This window comes from Anas platyrhynchos, chromosome 29, assembly GCF_047663525.1.
Source record: "Anas platyrhynchos isolate ZD024472 breed Pekin duck chromosome 29, IASCAAS_PekinDuck_T2T, whole genome shotgun sequence".
Taxonomy (NCBI): domain Eukaryota; kingdom Metazoa; phylum Chordata; class Aves; order Anseriformes; family Anatidae; genus Anas; species Anas platyrhynchos.
The window spans coordinates 2,003,210-2,030,254 of record NC_092615.1 but is presented as its reverse complement, the minus strand read 5'-3'; the positions used below and the strand labels follow the sequence as shown (position 1 = coordinate 2,030,254).

The 27,045-nt window shown below is 39.7% G+C and overlaps 1 protein-coding gene across 5 annotated transcripts in view; it reads left to right on the top strand.

Moving 5' to 3' along the window:
• ARHGEF18 (Rho/Rac guanine nucleotide exchange factor 18) overlaps window positions 1-21,933 on the top strand; it is a 46,192-nt gene extending 24,259 nt beyond the window's left edge. For 4 of the 5 annotated variants that reach the window (XM_005029078.6, XM_005029080.6, XM_038169077.2 and 1 more), the window contains 20 exons: window positions 1,262-1,325; window positions 4,413-4,557; window positions 5,369-5,481; window positions 5,639-5,779; window positions 6,625-6,875; window positions 7,596-7,721; window positions 9,008-9,125; window positions 9,551-9,799; window positions 10,622-10,698; window positions 11,122-11,300; window positions 11,692-11,783; window positions 12,088-12,276; window positions 12,934-13,071; window positions 14,174-14,295; window positions 14,746-14,802; window positions 15,462-15,509; window positions 16,084-16,551; window positions 17,294-17,621; window positions 19,297-19,419; window positions 19,503-21,933. In XM_005029078.6, coding sequence (XP_005029135.4) covers window positions 1,262-1,325; window positions 4,413-4,557; window positions 5,369-5,481; window positions 5,639-5,779; window positions 6,625-6,875; window positions 7,596-7,721; window positions 9,008-9,125; window positions 9,551-9,799; window positions 10,622-10,698; window positions 11,122-11,300; window positions 11,692-11,783; window positions 12,088-12,276; window positions 12,934-13,071; window positions 14,174-14,295; window positions 14,746-14,802; window positions 15,462-15,509; window positions 16,084-16,551; window positions 17,294-17,621; window positions 19,297-19,419; window positions 19,503-19,663 — 3,189 coding nt within the window. In that variant the 3' untranslated portion in view covers window positions 19,664-21,933. The remainder of the gene's footprint in view (window positions 1-1,261; window positions 1,326-4,412; window positions 4,558-5,368; window positions 5,482-5,638; window positions 5,780-6,624; window positions 6,876-7,595; window positions 7,722-9,007; window positions 9,126-9,550; window positions 9,800-10,621; window positions 10,699-11,121; window positions 11,301-11,691; window positions 11,784-12,087; window positions 12,277-12,933; window positions 13,072-14,173; window positions 14,296-14,745; window positions 14,803-15,461; window positions 15,510-16,083; window positions 16,552-17,293; window positions 17,622-19,296; window positions 19,420-19,502) is intronic. The other variant, XM_005029077.6, reaches the window with a different exon arrangement.
• The last annotated feature ends 5,112 nt before the right edge of the window (window positions 21,934-27,045 follow it).

The following is a 27,045-nucleotide window of genomic DNA, read 5'->3' as shown; positions in this document are numbered from 1 at the left end:
AAGCTGACAGTGAGGGGTGCAGAGGAACTTGGTTATGATAGTTGCAATATTACTTACAAGCTGAGCAATGCAGAACAAGTGTTTTCATTTTTGACCTCTGATAAACTTTATATCTTGCCAAGCTGCTCATTTTTTATCTGTGTCACCATGGTGCCTGTGATTGCAGGTAAGGTCATGGGTTGGTCTGAGATACTATCTGTCATTTTTTTTTCAGGTATTAGTTTCAAAAATCATTTCCTTCTTCTCATAACTACTTACACTTGAGGGGGTTTTAATTTGTTTTAACCTGCAACTGCTGATGATTCTGGACTCTGATTTTAGAACATGATAGCAGGTTAGGGAGTACTATGAGGAGGAAAAGAGAGAGCAGAACAGCTCAAACCTGGGCAGTCGGAGGTTAGAGGAAGTATTTTCAGCCTTTGGGGATTTAGAACATAACTCTTTAGGGTGTAGAAATGTTCTTGTGTTGTTGTTTTATATATTTTTTTTCTTTTTCCCAACTTGTCAATGCATTGTGCATTTTTTGTTTTAAGCATAAACAATCACTTGCTCTGATGTTCTGATATTTGATTTCTACTCTTTACCATCTGCCAAACTTTCAGACTTGAATTGAAATTCAAGTCTTACAAATTGCTCCTGAAGAGAACAAAGAGAGAGTGACAGCACAAAATGATAGGGAGAATGAAGGCAGGAGTGAGATCCTCAGAGTGAAGCAAGACTCCCAGAAAGCCATTTATTACAGACCGTGTTACTTATATAATTTGTCTGCATCTTAGATAAATGGAGTCTTATTGAATCGGAATATCCTAGTGGTGTAAGAATGAGAAAGCTGTGCAGATTAACAAAGACAGTTTTTGGCCAGTCTTATTTTTGGTTGAAACCAAGCATTGGCTGGGTTGGTTTTAGTTTAGTTAGTATTGCTTTAAGGTAAACTGCAAGAAAGTGGAAGTGAAGGCTGTCTACCTCAAGGGTTTGCTTTCCTTTAATAAATTACTTATGGTCATAGCTTTAATCCAGCTGTAACTTCGTTTTGGTTGTACTTCAGTCTAGTTTATATCTGATGGAATTTTTATACGTGAAGTTAATGTCTGTGCCATGCTTCTGGAATGTGGGAAAATCAAAACTGTTATTGTGTCAAATCTTTTAGACAGTCAGAATACAGCTTCGCTTACAGTTAGGGTTATATGCCAGGAAAAAATTGATTCCTTTTGGACTGGAAAGTTGGTCTGTGTGTGTAACAGGATTGTATTTTTTCCTATAGCAGAAAGATTTGCAGCACAGACCTTCTGGATCTCCACAAAGTTCGTCCCAGTGCATTTCCCCAGGTTTGTACTAAAGAATGATTTCTGTGCTCAAGGCTTATCTGTTCAATTGTATTTTTTTCTTTAATATGTTTTAAAGGCTATACACAGGGTGTTATTGAAGTATAGAAAAGGTCTCTTTTAATAAGATGGCTTCATTTTTTTTCTATTGGGAATGGCTGAGAGGCTCCTAGCAATCTCCTGTGTGTTTTTATCTTTTTATCTTTTTATTTTTCTTTATACCTTCTTGCTGTGTAACCTCAAAATATCATGGTGAAAAGGGATCAATAAGCTAGTTTCTCATTGATTGTCTATTCTCTGGCCTCTGAAAAGACTAGAACTGTGAACTTTGTTTTACATCAGATTTTCATAATTGTCTATTTAAAACTTGCCTGCAGCTAGTGGTTGCTAGAAATCTCTAAGACAAGCTAGCGCTAATGGTCTGAACATAAATCTTTGTTAAAACGAAGTGGGAAAAGGGATCTGGGAGCAAAGAGAAGAAAAGAGCAGCTCTGTTGCAGCATGGGCTTTGAAATAGCTTTTTGCTACTGGAAAAGACCATCACAGTTACAGTTGTAAGATTTTAAATGGCATTTTAATTGGTAGATGTTTCGAGGCCTGCCTAGCAGAATAGGCTTCTCGGGCTCTGAGGTGACTGACTGTAACTAGAGCAGAATTATTTTCTGCCGTGCAGTCAGTCTGTTTGGTTGCTTTGATGGCTATAAGAAACACATTTGAGGTGAATATCTGAATACTACTCTGACTTTTGCGTGTGTGCTTGCTAGGTATTGTTTGGCTTGCATTTCAAACAGTACTTCTTTATGAAATAATTCTTAACAGATAGCACAAGGGGAATAATTGCTATAAGAAGGTAAGTGGTTGATTGCATGGCCAAGAACGGTTTTGTGCATTAAGGGGAAAGTACAGAGACTAAAATAGGAAACAATAAAGAATAATGAAAATAGGAAAAGTTGGCCGTAGGGCTTGTCGTTGAAACAGCTCTGTGGTATACAGTCTGGTCTGATGTGATAGGTTAACAACGATCGATACGGACTCTCAGCAGTGTGCAGACAGTGCTAATTGAACTCAGAAAATGGCTTTTTGTTGGTGCAGGCTCTGCTAGGCAGCCACTACTAATGTTCCATAGTCAAAAGCAGAAGATGGAAGTTAAAGGAACATCTAGGAGCGTGGGCTCTGTCTCTGCCCACAGTATAACACTGCACACTGTAATGCCCAGCAAAAATACAGCCAAAGGTAGGGCATCAATATCGAAGAGATACACATTTTAGGGAAGATGCAAACTGTGCCCTCCCCCATATTTTGCATCTGGAAATGTTTAGATTTGGCCTGTCATTGGGAAACAAACCTTTTATGTTCTTGGCTGTGCAGCACAGAAAGAGAACTTGATGGCTGATGATTTCAGTGCTTCCACAAATGGAAGTGGGATGACATTTATTATTAAGCCTTTGTTCAAGAAATCTTCCTTTGCCAATCTTACCAATATCCGCTCAGTCTGCTTTTTTGGGAAGATGAACTTGAAGCTCATCACTTGGATGATGGAAGAAGAAATATATCCATGTTTACCCAATTTGGTACAGATTGAGAATGAGCTGTGTGCATAGCCAAAAGGTTTTGGACTTGAATAGGTGTTGGGAGAGGTATTTCTAGCAGGTAGAAGATGCAGTGATAATTGTATTAAATAGCATTGATGAAATGTTCTCTGCAGCCATCATACAATTCTTGTCAACTACTTCAAGGAAGATAAAATGAGACAAGTAGATGCAGAGTATGGGATATTAAGAAATTTGGAAAAACACATTTTATGAGTAGAAACATGAATACCTTGGTTTAGCTGTGTTTGGTAGAATGAGACAAGTGTGAAGGGAGAGATGAGTACTCCTCAGATGGAGGAGGAGAGATGGAGGCACGCTGAGGAGTGCAGACTAAGGAGGAGGAACGTTGGGGGACGAATAGACACTGGCATTGTCACAAGAAAAGTTGTAAATTGGTGATGGTTGAACCTAGGCTGGGAACTGAAGACACCCTTGAACTGCTACTGCAACGTGCTCCTGAAGCAGCCTCCCAGACCAGAAGTGGAAGAGGAGTTTGGTCTGGGTACTAAGAGAAAGCCTGCTTGCAGTGGCAGTCCTGGGTTCAGGGATCCGTGAGATCTCTTCCATTCCCATGTCCTTAAAAGCACTTGGAAGGAAAGGCACCTGCAGACTTTGTCAGTGATAGGTGTTAAAGATTGCCTGGCTGCTTCTTCATCTTTCACTTCCCTGAAATTCCTTTTTTGAGAGGATATATTTTGTCTGCTGTTCCATATCATTCATTACAGACATTGGTACTAAATAATTGTATCCATTTTTTATAAGTCTATTACAGGCTTCCATGAATTGTGTAATAGTGATTAAAGTTTTAAATATCTTTCCAGCTCACTGTCCATCTAGATTTAAAAAGCATTAAAGAGCTGCAGTATTAAAATTAAATTTAGCTCTGGTATCTATTACATTCAGTGTGTGTGCATGCAGTTATAAATCACTGTGTAGCAATAAGCATTGCAAAGAACTTGTGGTTTTATGTGATCTCAGATTTCTCTTGTTTGCCATGAAATGTTCTGTGCCCTTATACGGTAGGGTGTGAATAATTGTGTGTAGGTTCTGGTGTTTTACTAAAGGAGAAGATACTTTGCAATTTCCGCACTAAATGGGCACAGTAGGGACCAATTTCCTGCACTTCAGACCTGCTGATTTAGCCAATACAGTAAGTTAAGTGGCAGCTTTACATTTCTAGAAAGATCACAGGTAGTATAAAAACAGTGCATCTCTGGGGCCACTTTACTGTGCCAAGGCTGAGGGCAGCCAGTAGTGAGCATGGGGAATACAAATTCAAAAAGCAGCGGCAGAAGCAATGCAATTCCAGCTCATCCTGAGCTGTCTTTTTGTGGCTCCTTTTCACGAAAATGGAATGAGAATGTCTTTTTGGACAACGAGCTTTTGACATCCAAGATCCTGTCTGTTCTGCGTCCACAGTCAGAGAGAGGTTTGAGAGCAGGCGAGCTGCAGTGTACGCCTCATTTTCTGAGTACCAATTCAATTTTTGCCTCTCTAGCCGCTTCCTTGAAGGAGCAGCCCCGAAGTCTTCTCCTGGGACCGGATGGGACCCCAGTACTCTCACGGAATCTCGGTATGACTATTACCCAGAGAGGAAATTCTCAGTCTTCATTGAGCACTGCTGAAGCTGTTAGTAAATTTCGGTAAGTAAACTACTTCTCTTCTAATTCACTGGCTTCTGCTGCATCTTCCCCCTACCCTCCCCATGTGAAAAGAAAACCAATTAAAAATAAAACAAGACTTGCATTGGTTTTCAAGCTTAAGAGAAACTCATTGAGTTTTTTTAATGCTGAAATTTGTTTTAAATATCCCCTAAACAGTAAACTTTATTTTTGGTTTAAATTAGCACCTTGTCTTTAGTTCCTCTACACTGTGCCACAGAAATATCATATAGGGGGTTGCTTGAGTATGCCTGTCTAGAATATCTTTTTCATGGTTGTATTTGTCCTCAGACTTGCTGAAGTTCAAGAATCTTTTCTGAGATCACTTATTCAAGATTGTGATGGTTCTGACTAGCGTAGGAGGCAGCAGTGTTTTAAGTTGCAGGATACCTTGCTGAAAATAAGTTCAAAGCTATCTGTGGGTTTCTGTATTTTTTTACTTTTCGTGTTCCACAGTTATGCTCCATTCTCAGTGAAAGTACCCTTTTTACTCTGGAGTAGCAAAGGCTTGACAGCAAGTGATGTGTCTTTTCAAATGTCATACCAGGAGTTGCATGCTTGCTCATGCTGCTCTAATTAAATCCGTAATACTGAAATGATCAAGTTGCTAAATTGATTTGAATGTTTCAAGTGCGAGTGCAAGGGTAGCCTTCATGTATTTATTTTAACTGTATTGTATTATAGGAAAGATGCTTGTTAAAGTAGTTGGCTTTTATTTATTTAAGTCAAGCAACTTTTAAAAGATTTTAATGTTCTCTTTGGGTCCCTTTGTCTAATCTCTTTGGTCATTTAGACTAATTTCAGGAGACATGGATGAAGGGGATTCAGGATTTATAAAATTTAAGCAGACCTCAGATGATGTTGTCTCACTTGCACCTTCAACAGCAGACTCCATTTTTCTGGAAGGTATGGAAGCTTCTGTGCTTTTCAGGACTTTGTTTCTTACACAGCCTTAAAGTAAAATTGAGATGTATTTACTCTTCGTATTTTTAATGATGGTAACGAGGGATATAGTTGGGACACAAGTTATTAATTATTGAAATTGAATGTGCTTTTGGTCTAGATGCATATTCTATATCCCTCCGAAGTGAAATAGAAACAGATGCTCATGAGTTTGAGGCAGAGTCTTGGAGTGTTGCAGTGGAACAGTCTTATGCAAAGAGGCAAAAGAAAGAAGTTATAAAAAGGCAAGATGTCATTTATGGTAAGAACACTATTATTTCTTTAAAACTTTTTACTTTAGGAACTTCACATTGATTACCGTTGTATTCTTTTCTTGATAGTGATGTGATACTATAGAAGAAGTTTATGGACAGCACCAGAATAGCTTGCTTCTAGCAAGATCTAGAATAACAGAATATGGCTGTAAGGAGACAAGATGTCATATAGTCCTCAGTGTTGGTCTGCTATTATATAACCAGCTCTACCTAGACATCAGCTATTTGTTTAGTCTGCTATTAAAAATCTTTGAAATATGGAGATTTCAGAGGTCCTCTACATAACTTGCTCCAATGTTTAACCTTCTGATGCTAATGAAAGTTATTCCTAATGTTTGATATAAAGCTGCCTTTGCTGCAGCTTAGAACTACCACCTCTTGTTTCTCTTGTCCTGTCTGGCACTCTTGATACCAGAAACAGTTTGATCTCCAATTCCTAGCAGTTAGGAATAATGCTGAATTCATCTAAGTAATATGTGTAGATTACACTAATTTCATGTTTCATGTAGAACAGTGATCTGCATTAAAGCAGAATTTCCCGGGAGTTACTTGTCTTTTGTTATTTTTACTGAAAAGCATACTCGGAAGTACATAAATTCAGATACTAAAAATATGTATTGTGTGACAGAGTTAGAGGAGGTTTAGTGGTTTGTATTGGTGAGAAGGAAGTGGTAGGCTTTTTTTTTTTTTTTTATCCATTGGGGGTTGTTTATCTAGCTGTTTTGTTGGTCACTTGCAGAAGATGGTGACTTTCAGAGCCTGCTCTTTTATATCTCACTGGTCACTGCACACCGTATAAATGACCCATATTTTTGTATTTCCCCTTGCCCAGAACTAATGCAGACTGAAATGCACCATGTTAGAACACTGAAAATAATGCTGAAGGTGTACTCCAAAGCCATGAAAGAGGAACTGCAGTTCCCGAATGCGGTCATCAACAAGCTCTTCCCCTGTGTGGATGAGCTGCTGGAGATGCATGCGCAATTCCTGCTCCAATTAAAGGAGCGGCGAAAGGAGTCCTTGGAAGAAGGCAGTGACCGAAATTACATAATCCAGAACATTGGAGACCTCTTGGTAAAACAGGTGTGAATTAAATTCTACCAGCATTCTTGAGCCTTTTAAATTCCTAAAAATCTAATTATAGGATAAAGTTGTGGTTGTGTAAAGGTTGATAGAAGACTGTTTAAGATTATCATCCTAGTATAGTGTGTGAATATGACTCCTAGGATCACACCCAGTCACAAATAATATGAAAAGTTCTTTAAATGTTCTTTGGGCACATGTGTATGCATGTTATTTGCTATATGACTACTGCAAATTATTTGTTTTTATTTTTCATCTGTTCTGAAAGTACAGTAATATACTGCTGGTATCCTTCCCAAACACAGCTGTCATACACTTAATGCTGAGCTTCTTGGTTCTGAGCAGCGAAAAAAGGAGGATCTTTTAAACTGATTACAGCTACTTTTGATTTCAGCACCCATTCTGATACGGAGTGGATGCCACAGCTTCTTTCGTATACTGTGATCTCACCTTTTACAGTCCTCAGTCTTTTTAAATGCAGAGTCCCAGAAATACTTTTATAAATTCTCATTAAGACAGCAATCAGTTGATATTTGGTTATCTTGTGGTATGCCGAGTTCTCAGATATCACTGCACAAATTTCTCATTTATGGTACAGAAGAAATTGAAATATTGAAGAGATGTCTTAGAAATCAGTGACTAGATAACCGTGTTCAATGTGGGTCTTGAGTATATTTATTGTTAATGATTTATATATTTAATACTTATATTTCCAATTAGTTTTCAGGTGAAAATGGGGAGAGAATGAAAGAAAAATATGGTGTGTTCTGCTGTGGACACAATGAAGCTGTTAGTCACTATAAAGACCTGCTCCAAAACCATAAGAAGTTCCAAAACTTAATAAAGGTAAGCAACAATCAGAAACCTCCCATTCTTACTGTACAAAGTGTACTTGACCTCTTTCAGTTTTATTTTATACTTGAAGATCTTTGTTAATATTGAATGAGCTGAACATAAGAGACATACTCTTGATATTTGATATGCTGTTAGCTTCTTGTATTTTAGATCTTTTGAACTGTTTGGGCACACAGCTGCAGTTAACAGGTGTTAAATTTGGGGCAGGCAGGTCATTTTTCTCTTAAGAGCACCTTAAGACTGGGGAATAGAGCATTTGTCCTGTTCATGGCTCTGTCACTGACTGCTATGCTGTGTGGCTGTCTTTGTAAATTGGTTTGATGATAAAATCAAATCAGTGATAAACGCTGTTGATAAAGTAGTATAGAAAAAATTGGAGCCCTTAGTCTAGTTTTGCCCACTACGTCATCTTTCCAAAAGCAGAAGATTGGCTCCAGGGCAGTTTATTTATCTGCTGTACAGTGTAATGCACAATTAATAGGAAGGGCTGAAGAAGCACAGCCAAACTGGAAGGCTGTAACCTGAATCTTAGCTGGCATTGCTCAGTCCTTGGTATTCTCGTGTTCCAGTCGTTAGTAAGTGATACTGTGTGAACTTTCCTACGTGGCTCTATAGTTACAGCTCTTCTTAACTATTAGTCTTTAAAAGTGAGAACCCTTTACTTTCAAGAAACTAAATACGTAAACAGAGTAAGTTTTAAAATAAATAGCCTCAGCCCATGTAAACAAAGATCTTGGTGCTATATTCTGCTGTCAGGATTGCTTTGTATCTGCAGTCAGACTAACTAGTGCAATTTTGATGCTTTATGATCTTCCCTTTCTAAACAGAAACATGTTTCTGTACATAAACATACTGGTCAACATACAGTGGTAAAATAAACACATTTTATTCATTGCAGACATAATTTGTCTGGTAGGTGGCTGGGTCTGGTTTTAAAAATATTTTACTTTTCTACATAGTTAAGGACCGACCCTATATAGAAAGCAATCAGTTAGCAAATAAGCAAACAGCTCAGACTTGGAACTTTCTCTGTTTGGCCTCAGATTTAGTTAACATTTAGTTGAAAATGATATCTAAAATATTTTTTTTTCTAGCATAAGAATCAATTTTTTGATGTTGTCATGAATTTTGTATTTGTAATAGTATGCAGATGATTTTGTGATGCTATAACTAATGGTATAAAAGCGTTTTGAAACAGAAAATGTGTGAATGAAGAGGAGAGGGAGTTAGAAGAGTGATATATACAATGGATGTGATGGGTCTGTCTTGTTTTCTAGAAAATCGGCAACAGTTCCATCGTGAGGAGACTTGGTGTTCAAGAGTGTATCCTTCTGGTTACACAGCGCATCACCAAATACCCGGTCTTGGTGGAACGCATTATTCAGAATACAGAAGGTAGTTTCTTTAATCTTTCCTAGAAGCCTGACAGTTGTCGTCACATCCTTTTTCTCCTACGTTTCGTGCCTTCTTTCCTCAGGCAAGGAAGACAGGCGGGGACTGCTTTGTACCTGTTTTCTCACTTGTTAGTTAGCTGGAGATGCAGTTCTAGATGCAGATACAGAACCTTCTCGCCTCATCAGAGGGTTGAAAGCAGTGTTCAGTTTCAGGTCTACAACCACAAAATCATAGTAGTTAAGTTTATCAGTTTCTTAGAGATTTAGAGCTCTAAAAATCCATTTATTTGTTTATTTTTAAACTCAGGCTCTTAGGAAATACTGTCAGATGTTTAGTATGGAACCTTCCTGTTAAAATATTTTTGAATGAGTCATATTTGCATTCCAGAGTTGTAAATGGGACTAATTACTATCCTTCTCTCCTAGCTGGAACTAAGGATTATGAAGAGCTGACCCAGGCCCTTAGTTTAATTAAGAACACAATCACTCATGTAGATGCCATGGTAAATGAGTGTGAGAAAGGGCAGCGCCTGAAAGAGATTATGCATAAAATGGAGCTAAAATCATCTGGGAAATGCAAGAATGGGCTTCTCTTCCGGAAGGATGATATGGGACAGAGGCGGCTTCTGCTCGATGGGATGCTGTACTGGAAAGCTGCATCAGGGCGACTGAAAGGTAAAGGACCAGGAAAGGGAAAAGTACAACTAGGAAATGGGATTTTGCTTTGTTCTGTAGCTGTTTCTTACTAATCGATTGAGCATAAAGTACAATGACAATAACTCACTTGTTTAATAGGATATTGGAGGAAATAGCACTTGTTCTATTCCTGGCTTGTCCAATAAGCATCTCTATAATGGTGCATGATAAGTTCCTTATGCTGTTTGCTTATTATCTGTCTGATCTGCTTTCCAATTCAAGTGGGAGGTCTTTAGGTAGATGACAAAGCCTTGAGTCATACTGACTTAGTCTCCTGTGGAAAGACATTATCTTGTGCGAGCTCTGGTTCACACTTTGAAAAATTATGTTGTGTCAAACCCAAGACACCTTTGTTCTTTATAATGTCTGTTTTGCCAGAAAATCAAAACAGCATTCATCAGCGAGTATTTTAACAGCTTCATTGCTCAAATGTTCAAGGAGAAGCTTCAATGGAACATACAATGCAGCCAAGAGTAGCTGGTACTATAAACACCTGCAGTTTCAGAAGAATCTGCTGTTGAGGGGGACTTGTTCCATCATGACTGTTTGAGTGCATGTGTAGGATGCCCGTGTAGTTGTCCACAAGCTTTAAATTGTCTCTACTTGAATTCTGCTGGTTCTGCACATGTCCAGCCTGACCCTGGACAACCCCAGTGGAAAGCAGAAGCCAGCCCAATATTGCAAATGTTGATGCACTAACACATGGCACGCAGTAGACTTAAGTGATTTTTTTTTTTTTTTTGAGTCTGCACCAGTCTAGTTGCTTCAAAATCTTTTTCTTTCTTTCTGTTGTTACTGTAGATATTCTGGCAGTCCTGTTAAATGATGTACTGTTGCTCTTGCAAGAAAAGGACCAAAAATACACATTTGCATCAGTGGTGGGTATTGGTTTCATGTTTGATACTTTTACTTGGAGTGTTTTTGAAGGTGATAGTAATTGCAGAAGAAATAAAAATAGAAATATTAGGTAGATGTTACGGTAGATTCAGAAAGAAAATGAAGTAATAAACAAGCCAGTTACTAAAGAATCACTTTTCCTGAATAAGTTCTTCTGTTGAAACTGTTCTTGATTTCTGGGATCCAGAAGTTTTGTTTCACCTTTTTTTTTTTTTTTTAAAAAAAAAAAAAAAAGACAAGTGTCAAAAGTGTCATGTGAAGAGGCCATAGTGGTAAAGTTTGGTGTTGCAGTGTTATAGCTCATGGTGGCCCTGTATAAGTAAGAAAACAGAAGGGAGCTAAGAAGCACACACTCCAAAGAATTGTATAATGTAGTGCAATACATTTCATATTTTCTTTTACAGGACTCTAAACCACCAGTTATCTCGTTACAAAAATTGATTGTAAGAGAGGTAGCTAATGAGGAAAAGGCAATGTTTTTAATCAGCGCTTCCTTAAAAGGACCAGAAATGTATGAAATCCACACAAGCTCTAAAGAAGAGAGAAATTCCTGGATGGCTCACATCCGCAGAGCTGTAGAAAGGTAAATTATGAGTAAAAGCCAGAGTGCTTGATTTGTTGCTGATCGGCCTCCTCTTCACAGGACTTGTCGGTACAAGTTTATTGTAAAAATGCATTTGACTGTTGATAAACTGTCAATGCAAGACTGAAGCAGGCAGTTTGTGCACATTTATTGGGAAGAAGCTGCTCATAAAGATGCTAGAAAAACCAGCTGAAGACTTTGTTCTGCTTTTTTTAAAATACAATAAAATAAATTGGTTCACTGATGTCAAATGCAACAAAGCTTTGGATAAGTGAAAAAAGATTGACACACAAGATAAACAACATCCTAGGCATAATCTTCAGGTTGAATGCCAACGTGATTTTAAGTCTTCTAATGTGTAAATCAGACATTCCTGTCCCCTTTTTTACAGCTGTCCTGATGAAGAAGGAGGAACGTTTAATGAACCCGAAGCAGAAAGAAAGTTGGCTGAAGCAAGAGCTGCAAGGTTGAGAGATTTCCAAGGTAATGACTTAGATATCTATTCTATGAGCAGCTTCTCAACATCCCTTGTGACTTATAACTGTCTTAATCTTTTATCACATGATTGAGTTGCTCCTTCAGAAGTCCTTCAAGGTATTGCAAGATTGCATAGAAATAGTTAAGTTTAAAAAGTCTAATAAGCCTTGCATGCTCCTTGAGTTTTTCTTCCAGCTGTTTATTATATCTCTGATGCTCCAACTATGAAATAAATGGTAATTTTCCAAAGTGAATGTTGTTCTCTTGACAGTGATTTAGAAGGTATAACTGTGTTTGTTTCTTCCTTTAGAGCGTTTGAGCATGAAAGATGACCTGATTATGCAAAGTCTAACTGAGAAGCAACAGATTTATCTGGAAATGTCTGAAATGAATGGGTTTGAAGACAATTCCCAAGGAACCCGATCTAGGCTACTTCTTCGGGGGGATATCTCAGAAAATCTGCAAGGAGAGTCGCTTTTGAAGTCTGCAGTGGTAGAAGGTAAATACAATGTGGGAATGTGTATGTGTTCGCTCAGATGCAGAGGTTGGGATAAGCACTGATCTAAGTACAAGTCTTAAAAATCATCTTGTAATAATTCTGTATAATGCTGTTCAGACTCATAATGAATCTCCAAGAGAGGTAGAGTGCACCTGTGTTTTTATGTAGAGGACCTCCACAGTTTTGATTTTTATTTACTTATTTAAGATCAACCCATGGAGTCTTCAGATTAGTTTATTCAGATGGGTACTAAAGCGATCTAATAACATAATAACCCTGAAATGTAATGTTGTATCAGGGTTCTAGATTTAAACAGCCTATCTAAAGACAGCATATTTAGAAAGAATAAACACAAACCAGAAACATCATTTTTAGTTTGACCAAAAAAAAAAAAACATTTGAGGCTGGATTATCAAACTTATGTTCAAGGAGGAGGTCATCTTCACTTATGCAATATGAAGACCCTGTAGTAAACAGCAGGTCGTGAAGGAAAACCCATCTGTACTGTAGAAAGTCTTTCAAACTACACAATATTTAATGTACTTGGTGGCTGGAAAAAAAAATATATAATTACACAAACCCGAATTTGTTAGCAAGATGAGTTTGTCTCACTATGTAGACCTGTCTGTGTAAATAATACGTTCTTCTTCTTCCTAGCTGAAAATCTCCAGAACCTTATCTTCACTCACTTAGGAAATGGATCCTGTCAGCCTGAAGATAGCTGTGCACCGGGACTCCCCAGGAGAGCAGAGACCTTTGGGGGATATGACAGTAGTCCCTCAATTTCAAACAACAGTAAGAAAGAGGGACTGTGGGGGTACTGTGCTGTGTTTGTTGATGCACTGTTAAAAAGTGTAGCATTCATTTAAGCTTCTTAGCTCTTTACTATGCTTCTCTGTACTGACTATGGGCTAAGAAAAAATAATTAATTGAGGCTCTGATGTAAGGATATTAAGGGAACTTCACAAGAAGTTCCTGAGAAGAGGATGAGAATAAATTCCTAGCATGCTGTATCAGCATGCTGTATCTTTCGCTTTCAGTACCGACACTAGAGAGCAGAGTAGGGCTCTTGGTGTAATGTTAAAGGTGCTGCCTTAACCCATATTTTCTATTTACCACAATTCCACACAGAATTTTAATTTTCTTAAAAAAATAAGCTTGATGTAAAAACCTAGGAAATGTGACTTCAACTGCTTGCTTTTATTATAGAATGACAAAAATTGCAACAAGTTTTCCTATCTGCGCAGCCACTAAAGAGTTGCTGAATCCTTAAACAATATAAATCGTCCTTTTTGCACAGATGCTCTCAGTTAATTGATGAAATAAGTGGAAATACTAGATACTGTTTACTTCCCTTCATTTTGCTTCATGCAAAGTAGAAAGGTCTGTATTTCACTGGTAGTTTATCCTTGGAATCCTTTCTCTTGCCTGTGAAAGGCTATATATGCCTGTCTTATTATAGGTGCTCTATACAGTACAGTCTCTGTCTTCCCCTAATTCTTTCCATGTTTATGGTGGTGCTGCTTTGAATAAGATTTTTCTACTCCTGAGTATTCCATGTTAGGAGTTCGCAATTCTGGTAGCCACAGATGATCATTTTCAGTCTCTATTGTGGTTGTTTCACTTAAAGTATCATAATGTGATTTGAACATAATCTCACTATTTTTTTTAACCCGTTCTCCTCAAGTTTTGTACCTTTTTGAGCAGTCCTGCTCTCACTATCGTCAACTTTCCCACTTCTAATGAGCATGGTTAAGCCATGCAGTAGCAAAATGGTTCTAACTTCAAAAAGTCACATTTTTGTTTGTTTGCTTTGTTATGCAGTGGGTTTTCACAAGCTCAGTCCTGGTGAACCACTCACATGTCACTCTTCTTTTTTTTTTTTTTTTTTTTCCAGATAATAGTCTTGGGAAGAGTAGTGGTGGTGACCAGAGGCAATGGGACTGGAGAGGCCATGCAGTAAGTTCAGATGTGCATCTCCAGGACCTCCCACTGGATGCAGAAGAAGGATCTCAAACTGTACGTTGGGCTTGTTTATGAAGTAAATGTGTTTCCTCAGGTTCTTCATTACAATAGTGCTGCTGAACAGCCCTTGCTAAGCTGAAAGTTGTAATGTCTGGTAGGGCTAGGCTGTGAAAGGGTTCTATCCGTGAAATTACTTGACTCTAAGGCTGTTTTGTGGGGGTGAGTTGATGATTTATAGCTTGCTGCTTGAGAGGCATGATAATTTCATTCTGTATTTGCTCATTTGATGCTGTATCTTTAATGTTACCTTTAATGACCGTGCATCTCCTTCTGTACTATGATTTAAGTACTTTTGGTATGTGTCCTTCCGTGCATGGGAGCAATCTCTGCTCCAGCTATAAACAATGTTCCCTGGTGAGGTGAACCCTTCCAGCATGTTCTGGCAGCACTACCAATGTCCAACAAGTATCTCTAGTGCAGATCGTTGTTTTTGTCTTTTTTCAGAGTGATATAACAAGGCTGGATGACAACAGTGATATTCAGCCCACCATAGAGTCTCAGGTATGTTACTTCTGCTGTTAGGAAACCTAATGGGAAATAGCTGTATAATAATAATAATATCAGGCAAAATAAACAGACCACTATTTTTAATGGCTGTGGAACCACAAGCTCATAAACAGCCTGTACCTTATGACTCCAAATGCATTCTGAATGTCCCATTAGAAAACAAAGATGATTCTGGCTATTTAGAAGTGCATTTCAAAGAGCTGGCTAACTACTTCTTTCTGCATCTTTGGAGAGATTGTATGTTCTTAGCTCACTGGCAGAACTTGCCTCTGAATCTCCTGTGAGTGCTGTACCTGTGTAGTGATTCAGTGCTAGAGCATGGGAGGAAGTGGTCATTAAATAGCTCATATGAAGAAAACTGGTGATGAGGATTGCTCCCTGGAATCCCAGTGAGATTTGCTGAGCACTGACTCAATTTGAGCGAGGACCAATATACCGAAATTTGTTGTGCTTCTATATTGCTGTATTGGATGTTACCATGTCAGAATACTCTTGTAATCATTCTTCCAGTGTGTGTGTTTTTGTACATACTACAGGTTCTGTCCATTATTTTAAAAAGAAAAAAGTCTAATGCTGCAATGAAACAGAGCTCTGTTTCGGTGTCTAAATTTTATTTTATTTTTTTTATCCCGTCTGCCTCCCCTCCTCTTCAGCTTGTCCAAAGGATACAAAAACTGCTACAATTGCTCTTCAGTCTTCAGGTAAACCACTGTTCTACTGTTCTACGCAGTTGTAGAGAAGCTACCTTGAAAATGTCCCCTAAAACTAGAGTGAACTGTAGAATTCAAGACCTGAGACTCAGGGAAACAAACAGTGTCTGGTATTTTGAAAGAGGCGTTTTATCTGTTGTCTTATGTGATTGAATCCCTTTTCCTCCTTATTTAAGTACAGTTGTTGCTACTTTGAGCTTCTGTTCTGTGTTTTTCTTTTAAAAATCATGTTAATATACACTTGTCTGCATATATTAGATATTTTCTACTGTAACCTTGGAATCAGTAATATTTTGAGTAATTTTGTCAGATTCAGAGTAGAAATTCTAGATGCAAGAAATGCTAATTTTGACAGATGTAATCAAATCTTAATTCCTCAATAGTCAATAGTGATGGGCTGTACAAGCTCTAAAGTTAGATCTGCTCTTGAAGACAAAGCTGTCAGTCACCTAATCTGGTAGATACTGTTGTCTTTTGCTTAGCTGTATGGGGGTTTATTCGCTTTTTTTGTTTGTTTGTTTTTGAGCCAATGTGCCTCATTTTGGACTTCTTATTTCCATTCCAGGCAGTGATATCTCAGCAGGACAGCTACATTGAGATGCAGCGAGCCACCATGGCAGACCGGGAGAAGCAATACCGGCTGCAGTCTACGCGTGGCAACCTGCTGCTAGAGCAGGAGAAACAGCGTAACTTTGAAAAACAGAGAGAAGAACTGATGAATGTACAGAAACTTCAGAACCAGCTGAAACTGGAGCAGCAACGCTGGGAACGGGAAAGGAGTCAGCAGCAGAGGGAACTAGAAGTCACAGAAGTCCGGCTGCAGAAGCGCGAAGAGGAAGCTCGGCAGCTGAAAGACAAGTTGATTCAGGATAGAGAAGAATTAGAGAGGCAGCGAGAGGCCTATCAGCACGACCTGGAGAGGCTGCGGGAAGCTCAGAGAGCAGTAGAGAAAGAGAAGGAGCGTCTAGATCAGCTAAGGAAGCTGAAAAAGCAGAACACGGTGTCCGGCACGTTCTCCCCCGAAATGGGACAGGTAAAGAGTTTTTCTTGGAGTTCTGTTTTATGCTTGCTTCTGAAAGAAGGTTGCCCTTTTTTGCAGCACTAACCCATGTTTGTTTTTTACTGAGCTACTTGTGCCATTATCTGAAGTAGCTGGAGCTGGCTACTGCCAGAGTGATCAGGGCTTGGAAATTCTTCAGTGTCTGTGAAATTCTACCCAGACATTTGCTAATAGGAGCATGTAAAAGAGACAGACAAACAGACAGAACAAGAGAGAATAAGTTATTTCTGAATGTGGCTGACTGCAGTTTTTTTAAATACAGGAACTGCCGATTGCAGGCAGGTGGTTACAGAAGGTGCACTACATTGGCAGTGTTCTATACAGTTGATTTCTAAAGACATCTCTTATGTTTCAAAAAGTGAATTTTGGGGTCCAATTACATTGGCTTGTTTATTACTGTCTGAAAGTACAGCTTTCTGTCCATTCTGTCATTACCTAATGCAGCTTGCCAGCTGCTGCAGGGAAAGTTAGCTCCATCCCTGTGAGACCCAGTACACTGTTGTGTTCCTTTGCTCGGTGTGATATTAAGCAATTGAGTTGCTGAGGATCTTTTTCTCTTCCTTCTGTTTGCCAGCGTATTTTGAGGTTGGTCTAGCCTATTGCATTTCTCACAAGAAAGTGCTTTGTGCTTGCAGAGTTGAGGGTGGTCTCTCCTTGTTGTGTCTGAGATAATGAAAGTACCTGTTTGACTTAGAGTGCCTTTTTCCTCATGTAGAGCCAGATGCAAAGCCACTCCGTTAGCTTCAATGGAGAAGGGGTAGAACCATCTCTGCCAGTCTTGAAAAGCTCTGCGAGAGTGAGCATCTCTGGAATAGACTACTTGGAACGGCCAGAGCTGGTTCGTAGGGACAGTACCACCCTGGAGAATCGTCCAGTTCTTGCACTGAAGAACGAAGTGCCAATCCATCTCCTGAGTGCGACTAACCAGATACAGAAACCGGCTGCAGTTCAGCAGCAGATCCCTACTAAGTTGGCCGCTTTTACAAAAGGAAGCAAAGAAAAAGGTGGGAAGAGCAAAGCATCTCACAGGACAGACAGTTCGGGTAAGTATATTTAAATGGATTTCTAACCACTGCCAGCATCACAAGGAGACAGAACACTATAGTTTAAACCTCTGACTACCCATGTGGAACCCAGAAATTAATGTGCTACAAATTGTGGGCTCTTGAAGTCCTTAAGTTAGGAGCTCAGTGTGCATGTACTGTTGAATTGGAAATTTAGCCCAGATAGATAATGTTGGAAAAGGAGTGCTGTAAGCCAATAGGACAGCATTATGGTGAGCATTTGTAAACCTGGATATAAAATCTCACCTAATTGTAGTGGTAAAAGAAAATAGCAAATGTTTTGCTTGTTCTGTATGAATGAAATGTTTTGAGGCTGTCTTAACCTCTTCTCACTATGTCCAGAGCTGTAATAACACTAAATGTGGTGCCATTCTTAGCACCAGTCAGTCATTAAATACAGTTTTCCAGGCCAGATCTGAGATGCTGTGTGTGTTGTGGAGCTGAAAGGGGCTAATTTTGTCAGAAATAGAAGCAAGTAAAAATACAGTTACCTTGTCATGGTGTAATTTCTGCTGCTAACTACTAGGTACCAAAGTAGTGATCTTTGCCGATGACAGGCACAATAAAAACCACTTTTTCTTTACCACTAAAAATAGCCTTTCTGCCAGCCTGAGAAAAGGGCCTATAATTTAAAGTTACAAAATTATCTCCTTAGCTTTATATAGGATTCTGAGCTGACAAGCCTGCACGTCACTTGGGCCTACACTACTCCAGCAGACTCAGGGCCAAACCTGTCCAGGGAGTGGGGCTGTTTTTTGCATGTTGCAAAAAAGTCTGTCTCTGCACCTGAAGTTTAATAGAATTACAAACTTATGTTTTTGCATATAAATGAAGCCTAATACCCCCTTACCCTGAATACCAAGTACGGGTAAATGGGCAAATAGAGCTCTAATACTGCAACTCTCCAGCTTTATTTTTAATAGCTGTTACATAACGATCCCTGCAGTGGAAAAGTACTTAATGGTGTTTTTCCAAAATTTATATGAAAGGCCTAAAACACAAATATATTGGTCTCTATTCTCTCACGAGCATTAGTGGGATGCGTGCTTTTTATGCCCATATGTAGATCTTAGAATAAAATGGAACAGGACTTTCTGTACAAGTGGCAAAATACTGGGTATTGAATTTGGTTTTCACGACATGTAAGGAATGTTACTGAGAGGAGTTCTTTGGATCCAGAATAACCGTTTCATGAATTGCTTTTATTGTTGAACGTAAGAAACTGACAGGCCATAACACCACGATCGATGTACTCTGCAGATGAGCAGCTGTGAGACAGATGGAGAGCAGAGACAGAAGTTCATCACAGTTCTGTGTGTTAAAAGTAGCAAATAGCCATTGCTATTTGAGTGCTAGGGACAAAGATATTTTTTTTCTCTACTGTGCTTTATAATACAAGATTTTGAATTTGTGGTTGTCAAGCTGGTAGTAACTGCATTGGAAATCCTCGGGGAGAGGAGAGGGAAAGTGTACTCACAGTCTGAACAGCTAAAGAGAAAATTTAAGTAACTTGCAACAGAAGCAACAACTCTTCATGGTATAGCAGCTTCCTCAAATATGCAAAGGTGTCTGTATTGCGGGCTTCAGCATGAAGCAGTGAAATCAGTGAAGTGCTGCTATTGTCAAATACTGATTTGTAAAATTTTTTCTTCAGCATCTGTTGATCAGAAGCAGCTGATTCCCCCTAGGCTCGTTGGACGAGAGGAGGGTATCCTCAGAGGCAGGCGATCAGCAAGTCCAGTCCTCCCAAGCAGCCAGACCACTGCATTCCAGACAGGTATTTCTTGACTAACTTGTAGATCTGTGGAGATGCCAGACCGTGCAGTGTCATGAATCTGTCTTCTTCCATTTTTTCTATAGAACTGTATGGCTCTACAGATGGTCAGCCAGAAGCACTTTCATCTGCCTCAGCAAACCCGTTCAAGCCCAGTAATGTTCATGTTCAGACCCTGGTGACCTCTCAGTCAACTCCGTTAAATGCACAAGACGATACCAGCAAAGAAGATGTCATTTTTTTCTAATTGTTTCCATTTAAAGATCAGTCTTCTGACATACTGATTCAAGAACTCAGGCTCCAGTGGTCAACGTGACGTGGATGTCTTTTTATCCTCACCCCCTCTAATACTAACAAGGACCAGACCAGGATTACAGTTTTACTTTGTTGGCTTCTTTGTCAGCAGCTCAAAATGAGGGCACAGTGGTAGTAATTTGCTTTTAAATTCTCCAACCATGGAAATGTGTTGACACATAGCATGGGTGTCTAAATTCAGAGCATGTTAAAATGCTGCCATTTACTGCAATTTGCTCTCTTTGGTGTATCTACACTCTTTGTGGGCACCATCTGGTAAATTGTTGTAGTTGATAATGAATTTCCCAGATTTTTATGTAAAAAATTTTAGTAGTAAGCCCCAAAATGGCTGAGATTTTTTTAAATCCCTTTTTCACAGGTGCAAGGTCACTGTAATGGATTATGCTATCTCTGTGTTAACTTGTTGACTAGCAAGCCAGTCTCCTTACAGCCAGGCACGATGAATGTTGTGATACCACCTCACAGGAACCAGGCTAGCATCTCTGTTTCTTTTGTAAAGTTAGTGGAGCGCATGCTCAGTGGCCAGGTACAGTGGGAAAGACGAGGTAAGCTGCTTAAGAGTCTTCAAGGTTCAAGAGCTCCACCTGCTTGTGGCTGAGGAGGGTTGAACATGCGAGAACACCCAGCAGTTACAAGACTTGGACTCGGTGTACATTTCATTGGATGTCGGCTTGCAGGAGGAAGCCTGTCCTTCTACAGACATTGAGTGGCTCTCCAGTTAGTGAGAGCAGTACAGGCTCCTAAGCAAAACTCCTGAGCTGGTTCAGAAGGAACTTAGAGACCTGGATTTTGTTCCTTGCTGGAAGACATATAATAAGTGAATGCAGTAATTACTGTCTCGTTTCATCCCAAGTCTTCTGCATCTTTCGTTGGTCTGCTAACTTCTTGGGACTTTACTCCAAGTATGAGAAGATATCAAAGCTGCTGTTACTGCAGAGGCTTCTCTGCAGCACTGTAAGGAATGAAGGGAATAAGAACTGTTTTGTTTTTTATTTTTTTTAATAATAAAAAAGTGCTATTAGCTAAACCTGGGTTGGTTTAGCTGCTCACAGCTAAACCAGCTTTGATACCTCTTGTTAAATGGGTCAGTTCTTAATTATGGAATGATGATGATGTTAACAGAGCCCTGCTCAAAAGGCATTATTTCTCTTTGTAGTAATTTGCACAGTAATTTGTTGTATTCTATTACTTTGCTCCTTATTTCTGTTCTTTATTACTCACATCACTGAAGGACGTGTATTCCGATGTGTGTCAAATGTGACCAGTCAGATTGTGCGCAGGAGAAGCTGTTCAGAGGACGTTATTACGGTGTTAAAGAAATCAGAATCTCAGAGTTTAAAAACTTGGGTTAATACCTTTCAGAATGTGATTGATGGGATTATTTTGTATTTTTAACCCTGTCTGGGAGTGATTTTTAGCACAAGTGAATGGAATGCCTGATCAGTTCGCGCCAGCCTCATGGCAGTGGCTCGGAATGGCAGTTTATCAATCTCTCTTCAAACCATTGAATCAGTTACTCTGTCTCAGTGGTCAGGGCCTATGTGATGTTAGTAATGTTCTTTAAGGTAGTAACTTCACTTTGCTTGAAGGTTTTAAAATTATTGCAGTACTTACAGTGCAAGAAACATAAATTTTCAGCAGAAAATATGGAGTTTATTTCCAAGAGGTGATAATTAGGGTTGTTAGTGTCTCCAGACAAGAACTTGAAATCTCCAAACTCTCAGTTTGCTCTCAGTGCGAGAGCAAAATGATAAGCTATGAAATACTAATTCTGTCTTGGGGAGCAAGCAGTCCTTGTTGTAATGCTTCTTGGATTTAAGGGTCTTTTTGCTGAGTGATACTGGTATCAACCTGAAGCAAGGCACAGAGTTCAAAAGAGTTGTGATGTTACCTATGAGAGGAAAACTCCAAACTATCTGTTTTGTTATCAGACTGGTGATACTTCCCCCATCACACCTCCCCAGCAAAGTGTTATGATTAAATAAGACACACTTCACTTCAATACCAAAGTGTTGCTTGGTAAATCATGAGCCTTGCAGAGCTTACACAGATTATCAATGTCTAGATCTGCAGAAAACGGTATGAGGAATGTAGTCATTTTTGCATTGTTGTGATACTGTGTTGATAATGGTTAGAACATATTTCTCCATTGTATTTTTGCCTTCCTAAAACCTAGATTAAAATAGTGGGAATATCTTAAAATGAATGTAACTTCTGATCGATTCAGCAGCTCTATAGGACTGATTCTTCAGCCAGCTGATGTGGAGATTCTAGTCACCTCTGATACCCGTGTAATTCCTTCTGTAAACGTACAGCAAAGCAGCAAGAATGTACAGTATGTTCTCTCCATGCTGTGGTTTGGGCCACTCCTAGTGCAAACTCTATGCCCCCATTGCCCTAAATTACCAGTTTTTAGCAGCTTTAACCTAAAGCTAAGTTGCATCAGTGGAATAAACCACCTCAGCCAAGGAGGGAGGTCTCTGTTTAGATATTTTAAAACAATTTTTAGAAACATGTATTTGGCTCAATTTTGTGCCTGTCCTAATGTATGGGAGAGAGTGTTCTATAGACCAAAGAGGTTTATTTGGCAACGTTTTCCTTCTTACTCTGTGCAGTGAATAAATTCAGATATAGAACAGTAACATCTGGAACATATTAAGTCTGCAGTGAGGTCTCATTTCCTTTAATATGTTTTAACTTAAATGTAACTTTTAATATTCATTGTCAGCAGTGCTTTAGATAAGTTGTGGCTGTTAGCAAATGGACACGGGACCTTTACAGGCCAGGCTGTTGGTTCAGCACACCAAGAGTTCCTTGGAATACCAGTTTTCAATCTGTAACTGAGAAATTACCTTAAAAGTTACCTGTCCTCAACATGCGTCTGGCTGCAGCTAGTCTTAGGAAAGCCATTTTCACCATGAATAGAGATTGCATCATCTCAAAATCATAGAAGTGCCATACAAGGTATTTACGTGATTTCCTATATAGTCCCCAGTTTGGAAGAGGTTTTACAACGCTATCTCATTACTAGTGTGGAATTCACTGTATTAGAGTACGGTAAAATTATTTGTAGAAGGCTGAGGGAAGCAAGTGAAATACTTTCTCTAAATGAAGTGTGGGTCTTCACTTCTGTGAAATTGAATCTGTGAAATTGTTATTAAATCACCGTAGTTGAGTGCACTAGTTTTGGATTCTACTCAAATCTAATTTGTTGAAAAACAATTTTTCTGAGCAGATTGTATTGCAAAATAACTTCTGTATCCTGGGCTAAGTGACATGCTATTGATTCTGAGTAATATCCTTTCCATTTGACTCTTGTTTACTTCAGATAAAAGTTTTCCTTCAAGTGATATCAGAGGATTAGACAGTTCAAAACTCTGCCTCCCAGGTGCCTTTTAGCTTCTTTCTTGAGCTAGGGTGTGGAGGAAATTACAGCACGAGCTCTGAACTGCCTTCTTCTTTGCTTTGTGTCACAGCCTTAAAATCATTGCCTGTTTGTCTTGTGGTGTTGCAATGTAGAGACTGTTTCTGTGGTTCTGATTCCCAGTTTTCACTCTGGTGTAAAAGAGACTTCCTCTGCCCCTTCCCATTTGGACTGTGGTCATTTTGTATTTCAGACTGAAGATCCCTCCATATTCACTAGTACTGAGCACATCTGCCCTGTGCATGCTGTAAATGCTTTCCTAGTTTTCAGCTGTACTGTCTATGGATTGTAGCTGTGGCATGTCCCATCAATTGAGATCGCTAATCATTTCCCAGCGTGAAGCAGCAGAATTGGTACTTCTAGAGATTCTTGCTCAGCAAGCTAATAGTATTCCTGCAAAGGTAGGGGTAATTCTAAATAAATTGCTTGCAGTTTTGTCTTTCTGAGTAATAGTCAGATGATCCCGCATACATGAGGTTTGCTGTTTGTCATTTTCATTTACAATGAAAGATGAAACTTAAACTAGGAAAGGTTTGAGAGATATTTTTAGTTTCACTTCTACTTTCAGTTCAGCAGAACAGGAGCTAAGTCTCCCCTGGTGGTGCTCAGTGATGTTCCTGTATGTTGTGCCCCTGTGCAAGGGAATTTGGAGCATTTTTGTTGTCTTCCCCAGCAATTTTCACAGTTACAAGACAAAAAACTCCTTGATGCCAGATTATACGTGGTATTCTTGCCTGATCTTCTTGCTGAATAGGTTTATAAATTTAAAAAAAAAAAGCCTTTGCCTCCCCCTTCAAGGCCAGACCCAAAATCTTTGTAACAACTGGCAGCTCTTGAATATTAACCATCAGCATGATACATCAAATACCATTCGTGTGAGCTCTGGTTAGTACCATTTGTGCCATGTTTATAAATCAGCTTTTTTATATTTTTGTACTGAAAGAAATCGGAGCACTTTAGAAAAGTTTATTTCAAATTCCACTGCTGTTTGTACCTAAAAGGAAATTGTCATGGAAGTAGATCCTGTTGGCATAACTGCGTGCTTGTCACTCAGAGCTGTGAACTCTCTCGATGCTATTTAGTCTTAGGTCTGGTTTCTAGGCCCACCTTGCACTGTAAAGACTTAATAAATAATCATGGTTCATGGTTAAATTGACCATTTTGTTGGGGAAGTGTTTGGGTTTGTTGTTTTTGTTTTGTTTTTTCTTTGTTAGGGTGTAAACATTGTAAATAGTTCCTTTACTGTTGATACTTCAGTAGCAACATCTTTGTAGTCTTATTTTATTTGTAAAGTCGATGGTTAAATGTTAATATTCTGTTGAATTGTGCACTCTTGATTAACTGTAAACTTGATCTTAGCACACCAAATGATGATTTTTACAATGACTGCAACGTTTCTCCACTGAAGGATTTCAGAGCTGCAATAGGACTGAAACCAACTCCTAGCAATAAAAAAAAAAAAAAAAAAAAAAAAAAAAAAAAAAACTAACTGCCTTTATATATATATGCGTTAGTCGTATATGTGCCGTATGTTATATATATGTTTTGTTTTGGTTTGTTTTTTTTCTATTTGAACCAAAGATCAGAGCAGCAACCACTTCTCACGTGCTTCTCCTTTTCTACCCCGGACAGAAATAACCTGCCATAGGAACACTGACAGCTTTCCAAAGGAGAGGTGTTAAGTGGCTACTAATAGCTGCAGATCTTGCCAGTGAGGTGAGCACCCTAGGAAGGAATCAGCTGATCTCAAAATGTCTGAGCTCAGCATACTAGCAAAAGAGTGAACTTAACGAAGTTGCTTATATTAGCATGTACTTGCTTTGCATGGTGCCAGTCTGAGACATGCCTGGCTCTGTCCCAGACAGTATCGGTTCCCATTTGGAACAAGTATAACGAAAATAGAAACTTTCTCCCTGCTGCTTCTGCCAATTTGGCAGCCCTCGCTCTCTGTACCAGCCCATAGCCTCTGGCTGGTGCAGTGCTTCCCAGCTCCAGAGTCAGCAAGTTGTGTTTCCTGGTAAAATCCCCACTTGTGGCATACTGGCAAGCTAACCCAAGCACTGTAACCTCAAATAATTCCAGAAATCAGAACAGATGCAAAATTGGGGGGGAGAGTGGGAGAACTAGCATGGGTGTTCTCAAAGGAAGAGGTGTGATTTTTTTTTTTATTTATTTTTAATCGTTAAAATCCTGTACTGTAATCACCACTGAGGAAAACCCTCAGCCATTTCTGAGTGTGGTGGTGCAAATGATGCAGTCCGAATTGCTTTGCACAGAGCTAAGTCTTTGTGCATATCAAAGCACTTTGGAGGGCCCAGGTTCTCTGTGTACAGGAGTCAGGGGAGTAGTCTGCATTCTAGTCTGCATTTTTAAGTCTCTGAAGTGCTGTTGACATCTGTGTTGTGGCAAAAAACTGGAACTCGGAAAAACAGAAGTTTTTCTATTTTTCCAATGTATGCCAATAATGAAGAACTTCTAGGCACACCAGTGTTTGAAGTGTGACTGTCTTTGTGGGCAGTAGCAAACTGATGTTTTAGCGAACAAAGCCTTGAAACATGTATACGCTTTTGCTTGCACTTCCTTTAAGAGAAAATTTCTTACAGCTGCTTTTGCTCTGTTCAGCTTCCAAGGAACTGGGCTGCAGTGGCCACTGGAGGTCACTACCTATGTGCACTTTCAGATCTCGCTGTCTCGCTAGAGCAAGGCAAGTAACTTTCCACGTTCATTTCTAAACACTTCAGCAGCAAGACACAGAATCCAAGCATTGTCATGGGGGACAGCTGCAGGGAACAGTCTAGGACAGGAATTATTACGAGGTGTTCCTAGAGCAGTGGATTTCTTTTCTCCCCAGTTGTAAAATGTGTGGACTCTTCTGGCAGCCGTAATAATGCCTCAGACCTGTAGGAAGAGTTCCTAACACGAACTGAGGAGCGTGGATTTGGATAGAGTAACATGGCTACAAGGTAGCCCTGCAGCACAGATCTGCACAGGTAACTAAACTGCCCAGCTGCAGCAGCCCAGAGCTCTGTAAGGGCATATTTAAACTCAGGATTTGCATCTGTTAGAAGCTCGGTGCTGCCGCAGCCATCAGAGCTCAAATGAGCGTGGGTGTATCTGTCTTGGGCTTCGGTTCTTGCTGCAGCAGCCAGGTAGACATTCCTTTGGTGTGCACAAACACCTTGACTGACAGCATCATCGATAACGCTGTCACTCATCTCTGATGCACGTTCTCCACTTCTCACACTGAAGGCGTGATTTCGGGATGGACGGCAATGCCTACAGAGCTGCTACTTGCTCACACCAGTCTCCCAGCAGCTCCGCCCTGCCTTGTCTCTCTTTAAGATCTGCAGCTAATTAACCCGAAACCCAAACCACATTCTTTCTATTTGGATGAATCATTCTGAGGCCATAGGCAATGACCAGCTTTATGCTAAACCTTCCTCTTTCATGTGGCTGAGACATGGCTGATGGTTCCCATACATGCATCTGAGATTCATTGGCAAGCCAGATGCTTGAGGACAAACATGCACAAAGGATATGGGCTCCATGGTGTGCTCTGACAGTGGGAATGTGCTGGTTTCTGCCTTTCCCTTTCCTCAGCCTTGTGACTCAAATCCGGTCTAATTTCTCATCCCAGGGATGGGGCCCGGCCCAAGGCTCAACAGACCAGGGATGTGGGGCCTGTCCTTGTGTGATGTCTGCATTGTTTGCTGCTTCTGGGCCCGTGGGATCTGGCAGAGGATAAAAGCTGAGCTCGCTTAGAGCTGGCAACACTGGAGTATGAGATGCGTGGTCCCTGGCTCTGGTACAGCGTTGCATGCACGAGAGACTTGAGCACGGCAGGGATCGCTTTGTTTCGGGGGTACAAGCACACAGAAGCATGAAAGCAC